The following is a 7,596-nucleotide window of genomic DNA, read 5'->3' as shown; positions in this document are numbered from 1 at the left end:
TAGGACTGAGAGGACGTTGGGTGGTTCTGGCTCACGTGGGGCAGCCTAGAGAAGGTTCCATGACGGAGCCCATGGTCCTGACAGTAAGTCCAGTGTTACAGAGAGCTCTACTGAAGAGTAGCCTGACCCTGACCCAGGTTGAGGAGAAATGGGACACACGAAGGACAGGTTCACCTGATAACACAATTGTAATTCTGGAAGCTCACGGCACTGTCCTTATAAAAATGCAAAGCAGGTCCAAAAGAAATTAATGCGATATTTGAAAGGTCAGAGTGTGCCTGAACATTGATTTTAAGATGCTTTATCAATTAGAGACCAGAGGTTTTTCCTGATGATATTTATTTCATAAATGTAATTATTTTTCTAAAACATATTAAAATAGAAAACATGTTCTTTTGATCAATTATACAAAGAAAATACCAATATAGTAATAAAAATACTGAAAATATATGAAAAGCACCAGAATATTAGAGAAATTACACTGGCAACAATTCTAGGAATATATTTTTTTTTGCAATTGTACAATAAAGTGCTATTAAATCCAGTCAAAATTAGTGGCAAGATATAAAAACAGTTATGGTAGTATTATGAAATTTGAGGCTAGGTTTAACCGCAACTGCATTTTTAGGCTACTTTCAGATCAAGCTAATGATAGTTTATTAATGTTTTCGTGGAAAGTCTATTAATTTCCATTCTCAAGTGAAAACAATCTAAATCTCGGTGTTGATCCTTGGTAATTTGCTCATGAATAGCCAATGACAAGATAAAAAAATTATCATCAGAGTCCTTAGAGTAATAATCATACAAAGTGTGATGAAATAAAAGGAGACAGAAGAAAATCAAATGTAAATATGTGATTAGTTAAGACAAGACCAAAAGTTTAGAAGCCTTTGATTTTATGGTTAATTTTCAGTCATCTTGCATAGTCACACTGAATAGACACACAAACATTAACAAGATAGGTTATTCAATTGAACCCGCCAGACATTGGGGAAGAACAACTTGGTGAGTCAATGTCATTTTCACTGGAAACATTAAAGGGACACTGTTAGGACAGCACGCTTCCAATTCTGACCAGTGAGTTCCTCACGTCTTTGCTGAGGAACAGAAAACATACACAGATACTTTGGGGTTAGAAGCTAGTCAGGCCGGGGATGTGACACAGAAGGGGACACCGCTGTGCACACACACACAGAGATACTATGGCCAGTACTTAGGGTGTACTGAAGTCACTTTCACGTCTGGAGTTGGCAAACTGCAACAGAAAAACCCAAATTAAGACAAAGCATCAGACCAGTGTCCTTTTAAGGTTTTATTTCTAGGCCATTTTTGAGGGGACTCTATCGTATCGTGCTTTACAACTCAGCTCTGGAATCCTCCGCTTCTCCAGATGAAAGCTGCCAACACCACACTTTAGAAGAGAACATTCTCCAAGCATGGCTCCATCAAAACTCAACATTTATTTAACAGGCAGACTCTTTTTTTCTTTCATAGCAAGTAGATTTACACGTGAACCAACACGGACTGAAACTGGCTGTATAAATGAGAAAGCCAACTCATTTCATCCACCTCTGCGAGCTGTATCCTCTTAGGAACTCAGGACCCACCCCTGGGATTACCGTGACAAGGGGAGAGGATCCAGCAAGCCCATCAGCCCCACTCTGGAGGTGGCACAAGTGGACCATGAGTTCTACTTTTTACTCAGAAATGGAGATTTGACACTTGAGTTTTGATTTTTTTTTTCCCCCCAAAACTTCTACGTCCTCTAGTCTTTTTGTCAAGTTTCCTTCTTGTGGCTGATTCTAACAAGGAACTGAAATGTAAATGAACTCGGCTATGCCTCTCAAAAACTAACTTTTCAAAGAAATTTTAACTCGCTTAGAAAAGAGGGTGTAGGTGGTACAGGGTTGGGAGCAGGCCTTTCTAATAACTGAAGCAAATGGGTCAGTGTCCAGCCACCGTAAGCAATGTGACACCGAATAAAAAAGACTGGGAAGTGAGACCGAAAGGACTTTTCTTCTCCATGCCACCGACAGAACGGAAGGAAAACCCAACCCAACTTAGTTTCCCAAATTCTACCTAAACGTGAGTGTTCATTAAAAAGTCCGGGATTAATAAAAGGCAGACTTTAAGTTAAGGAAGACAGATAAGAAACAAAGGCTACAGGTGGTTTGGCATTAAATAGTTTTACATACCCAAAGAATATTGACTAGCATCTGGAAGGAATTCTCAAAATTACAAAGTCATGTTTACAGAAATTACTCTGTATAAGTATGGTTTTTTTCAATATACATGTTCTATATACACAGTATAGAAAAGCTAGTAAGTTGGCTCAGCGATAATGATTTTGTCATAAAAAAAAAAAAAGCAGATGACATTATTTGGCTGCGACAAAGCTTGTTACGTACACTTTTCAGTTCAGCTAATGTATATATATAATAAAACTTAAAACTTTAGAAGTCTTCAAATCAAAGGGAAAAAATAAATTATATCTAAAGTATTAATTTACACACGGCTGTGCCTTGACTGGGCTGCCTCTAGCTGTAGTCTCTTATAATGAATGTCTCCAGTGTTTCCTTATGCTAACAGACTTTATTTTCAAGATATGTATTTGTCTCCCTCTAAGTGTTGCACATTTCCTTTCAGGAAGCACAGATGTGCGACACTTGCAGTAGCCTGAAGTTCTGGGTCTTTTTCCAACTAATGATCGAGAGAGCCATGTTTCCTACTGAACGCCACTTCTTTAACTGTACAACAAATAGAAGAAAGAGATGACGAAAGCAAGCAAGAGCATTGTTAAGGAAAGCAGCAGCTGCTGGAACCAGATACAACGCTGAACTTGGTCTTCAAGCTTCCTATTGCTTTCTAGTAAACGATTGAGCTACGGAGGGAAAAAAGGATGAAAGATTGATATCAGTAAAACAGCACGTGAATCATGGGCATGACAAACAGGAATATTAGAAATCCAAACATTTACAGGATGGGGTCCATCTGCTCTAAGCAGCTGGGAGCTGGAAACGCAACGAGGGGTTACATTGGTTTGGTGAACAGCTGTGCGCCTGCTTACTCTTGTTTGGGAAAGGTCGGCTTTTCCAGTGGAGGAGGAGCAAAGCAAGTCCTTTCCTGGAGGTTCTGAAACCAGCTGCTCAGAAAGAGAGCCCCTCCTTCTTTTTCAAGTTGAAATGGTGCCCCTCTCGTGAGCTCCGATTCTTGGGCGCCCCCCAAGGCACCAGCCACCTTGTCCAAATTAAAATGGGCCAGAGCTTTTCAAAAGTTAATGGATCTCCAAAAGGAACTCACCACTTAGGATTTCAGATTTGGCTTCCCCTCACAAAGAAAAGAGCCTTCCTGTCATGTCTATGCCAAAGATCTTCCTTATATCGGTGGGGAAACGGTGGATTTCGAACACTGGTTAGCATTACCAACTCTGTTTTAGTTAGGGAGAAAGAACACTTACTTGTAGATAAAGATCTTCACTGGTTTTATCAGACATGGCAAGAGCACTGTCTTTCAATGTCAGAGTGGTTGGTTTACTGCTCTCGACAATATGGCATCTTAACCTATGAAAATCCAAGGACACAGAACTTATTAAAATTTTTAATGAAATTTTGTATAAAAGTAAACTATAATGTGAGAAAAGTCAAACACAGAAGTTGACGGAACTGAGAAGAAAGTACTCCTGCTTCTTCCCCAGATACACGTCCGGTGGACCTACCTTGGAAGGGGAGCCCGACTAGCCGCCCCCAAAAACGCTTCCCTGACTTGAGGATTATCTGGGGCTGCTTATTGCTTAAGAAACAGCAGGCCTGAGAAAAGTTTTGAAAACCTTTTTCAGGGTCATTGACATCAATAAGGGAAGGAAATGTCCCCCTGTAAGGGTGTCTTCCTCTCCATGCCAGGACGAGGGGATGACTGAGATCTCTAAGAACTCTTTTTTTTTTTTTTAAGATTTTATTTATTTATCTGACACACACAGATCACAAGTAGGCAGAGAGGCAGGGAGAGAGAGAGGAGGAAGCAGGCTCCCCGCGGAGCAGAGAGCCCGATGTGGGGCTCGATCCCAGGATCCTGGGATCATGACCTGAGCCGAAGGCAGAGGCTTTAACCCACTGAGCCACCCAGGCACCCCTCTAAGAACTCTTAATGGAGAAGGGACCAATTCACATCCGAACAACCTTACCCTTGTTGACTGTGATCTTCCTGACAGCCCCCCATAACGCACTCCCTTACCCCCAACCTCTTGTCTTGAGCTGGAGATGGTATTTAAGGTGGTGTCTTGAGCCACTTTGGGGAGTTTTCCTGTATTCCTAGGTCTCTCCCATATATACAGGAGGTACACGTGGTATTAAACTTCTGCTTTTCTATTAATCTGTCTTTTATTACAAGGGGTGGGGGCCTCAGCCAAGAACCGAGCACAGTAGACGAAAAATTATAATTCCTCTCCTCTATTTTGGCAGCCTATGCTGGGACCCGCTGAGACACCGTACTCGCCTGGGAGCCTACAGATGGGAGCCTGGAAAACTGGCAGAAGCTGGCGAAGGTAAGAATTCTTACCTAAGCCCGCTTTCCTGGATCTACTCTCTGGTGCCAGGTCGAGAGAGAGAGGTCAAAATTTGACCTTGTCCCTTCCTTTCCAAATTTAGATGAGCAGAAGAGAATAGGTCAAATGAGGTCTTCCTTTCATCTTGCTCTGGGTCTTGAGAGCTTGGCTTTGGGAACAGCGAGAATATTCTTTTTGGTCTCTGTCAGCTGGAGGATGCATGTGTACACAGGTGTGTGGCAGCGAGCAGAACAGGCCGGGGATCTGAGGCACTAAGGGACAGGCAGCATCCTCTCCATCCAGCTGTGCCAGGTCTCAGGGCAGTTTGTCATTAGGGGCCCCAGTCTGTGAGGGGCCTTTGTCCTCTCAGCTTTTGTGGTCACTAGTTCTGGAAAAGTCCAATCCAGTAAGTCCTTCCCTGATGGTGGAGATAAGAGGGTCTTAGGCCTCTCACATTCTTATGGAAAACTGGAGATTAGCATCTTCGCTGGACCATTCTTACCACTTGGGGCAAGGGAGGTCTTTGCTTTCTTATGCTAACTCCGGGGGTCCTGTGATGACAGCATCTTTGGCACCGTCTCTGGGGATGCCTCTTGGGTCCGTGGTTAAACCACAGAATGGCCTATTGGCTTGAGTCACGACAGCGATTAATAGAAGAGTCTACTTGTCAATGCTAGATGATGGATCTTTTGAATTGGAAGAGCTTCTCGAAACACTTTGAGAGAGCTCTCACCCTAAACAACGGTCTTAGTGCTAGCTCTGGAAAGACCAAGTTGAAAGGAGAATATGAAGGAGTATGGCCACTAGCCTGAGGGACTCCCTTAGAGGACATTATGAAGCTCTTTTCACCTCCATGTTCAGAAGATATGTACCAAACATAGAGAAGAGGTACAGGGATCAATGGCCACTCATTCACCACTCACAGGGACCGTGACTGGCTGCGAAGGGTTGTTCTTCCCACCCATGATTATACTGTAGTTGTCAGACAAGCCACTTTGCTCCCCTGTGGAAGACTGTCCTCACTGACAACATGAGCAGAATTTCTCCTAGGCCCTCCTACAAATGTTCAGGAAGTAGACTGGCTGAAGGCTGATGTTTGGGAGCTGTTAGAAGCAATAGTACAGGTTTTTTTCCCCCCTTAAAGGCCGCTGTGGAATACTTTTAAAAAGTTTCTATCAAGTATTCCACAAAGGCCTTTAAGGGGGGAAAAAAACTTTTTAAATGCAACACTGAAGCCATCCAAAGTCCACCTAACCTTACCAATGCTGAAACCTCCCCCAGTCCTCTCAAAATACCTGTAGGTACTGTAAAAGATCAGGATGTTGGAAACAGAACTGTCCTGTGCTTAAGAAAAAGAAGGAACACAGAAACAAATTACTTTAGACATCTGATAATAGGCAAATATATATCCCCCGAATTCCTAGAAAAAAAATCCTTGACACTTTCTCTGTGCCTTTGAGGGACAGATTTTCTACCCTATCTTCTCTAGGACCTGTCTGCTACCTCTCTGAAATACAGATGTTAGGGAAGGGATTTTCACTGGAAGGAAAAAAGGGAGTTATTTGGGATTTGGGCAAATGAAAAAACAAAACAAGCTTTTAGCCACCTGAGCAGGTAAATGGATTCCAACTGCCAGAAACACAATCTAAACCTAAATGTTCTTTTATATAAACTAGCGAGTTTTATGTTATTGTGCCTGATTCATGGCTAAAATTTTAGAGCTATAGCTAAAAGGTCTCTGTGTCTGTATGTTTATGTGTGTCTACATATGTATGTTATAGATGTGTAATATTTTTCCAACTCGGGATGGTACTGCAAAAATGAATTTGTAAAAGTGCTCTTTGATTGGCTTAAAGAAAAATAAGCATTTACCAAATTAAGTATTCCTAAACCTCTTAGAAATATAGAAACTAACCTAAGTGTCTTTCAAGTTCATGTGATATAGATTAATCCTAGGTAAAATAAAAGCTAAGTTTGTTGGTTTAATTAAAATAGGCATGTCTTCAAAGTCATCAGTATTAGATGTAATGCAGACAGGCAACTTTTTTTTTCTTCTGGAATTAACCTGCTCAAAAAGGTTCATGTTATGTTGGGTACATAATTTGTCAGCATGAAAAACAGCCTGGGATGCTGGCCGACTGATGTTTCACGAAGCTGGCGTGAGTATTCAAGCATAATTGTTGGAAGCAAGTGATTTAGACATAAGCTGGTAAGAGTTTTTAGGTGAAGTCTACTTAAAAACAGGTTCTCCAATCTCACTGGTAACTCGAAACTTTAGTTTTGCTAAGTTAAACAGGAAATTCACGGACTGACTAGATCATTTCCAAGTAAGATAAAATACTGAAACATTAATTACTGAACATCGGTTTATCTACTTTTGGCTTCTTACTACAGAGGAACTACAAATACTGAGTCTGTTAGTAAATATATCTTGTGCCACACTGAAAAACTGTACTGTGGGGAAGCATGCGCTTCTAGAAATGACCTATTCATAGATTTACCAATCTATAGAATGCTGGTGTTAACAGATCAGAACTGCTTACCACTTAGTTGTCACTAGAAATGATGGGTTCTAAGGGTTAAGAATTCTAATTCATGTATGTAATTACTAGAAATAATAGAAGCAACTAACTCAATGTGCAGCGAAAATAGAATGTTTTTGGCCGAGGAAAGGTATGAAGTACGGACATGTATTTTTGTTAAGTGGAATGAAAGTAATTTTCTCCTACATCAAAGCTGGTTATTTCAGAATAGGGAAGATAATAAAGGACAAACTAAATGGATATAGGCAGTTGGAAAGAGACAGAAAATTTCACTTTGTGTAGTCGAGCTGGCTAAAACGGAATGAATTTGTTGTAAGGGTTATACAAATAAGCTTCCGTATCAATTGTGTACTTATGTAAAACTAAAAATTAATTTCATCTGCTAAAAGGACAACCTTTTCTTGGACTATCAGTCAGCTACTGATAAGAGATTGCAAAAGGCTTTTCTTTAGCTTTTAAGTAATCTGCCTAGAAAGCAAAGATGGGGCGTTTTATGAGAATAATTTCCTGTGC

The 7,596-nt window shown here is 41.0% G+C and overlaps 1 protein-coding gene across 3 annotated transcripts in view; it reads right to left on the bottom strand.

The window, feature by feature from the left end:
• Positions 1-327: 327 nt before the first annotated feature.
• Positions 328-7,596, bottom strand: part of MOSPD2 (motile sperm domain containing 2) — a 58,953-nt gene continuing 51,684 nt past the window's right edge. The window contains exons 14-15 of one of the 3 annotated variants that reach the window (XM_080795803.1): positions 3,458-3,560; positions 328-2,881 (exon numbers count right to left, since the gene is read on the bottom strand). In XM_080795803.1, coding sequence (XP_080651929.1) covers positions 2,744-2,881; positions 3,458-3,560 — 241 coding nt within the window. In that variant the 3' untranslated portion in view covers positions 328-2,743. The remainder of the gene's footprint in view (positions 2,882-3,457; positions 3,561-7,596) is intronic. The other 2 variants (XM_080795804.1, XM_080795805.1) reach the window with 2 other exon arrangements.

The sequence above is a fragment of the Martes martes genome (assembly GCF_963455335.1).
Source record: "Martes martes genome assembly, chromosome: X".
NCBI classification, from domain to species: domain Eukaryota; kingdom Metazoa; phylum Chordata; class Mammalia; order Carnivora; family Mustelidae; genus Martes; species Martes martes.
This window is presented reverse-complemented; position numbering and strand designations above follow the sequence as displayed.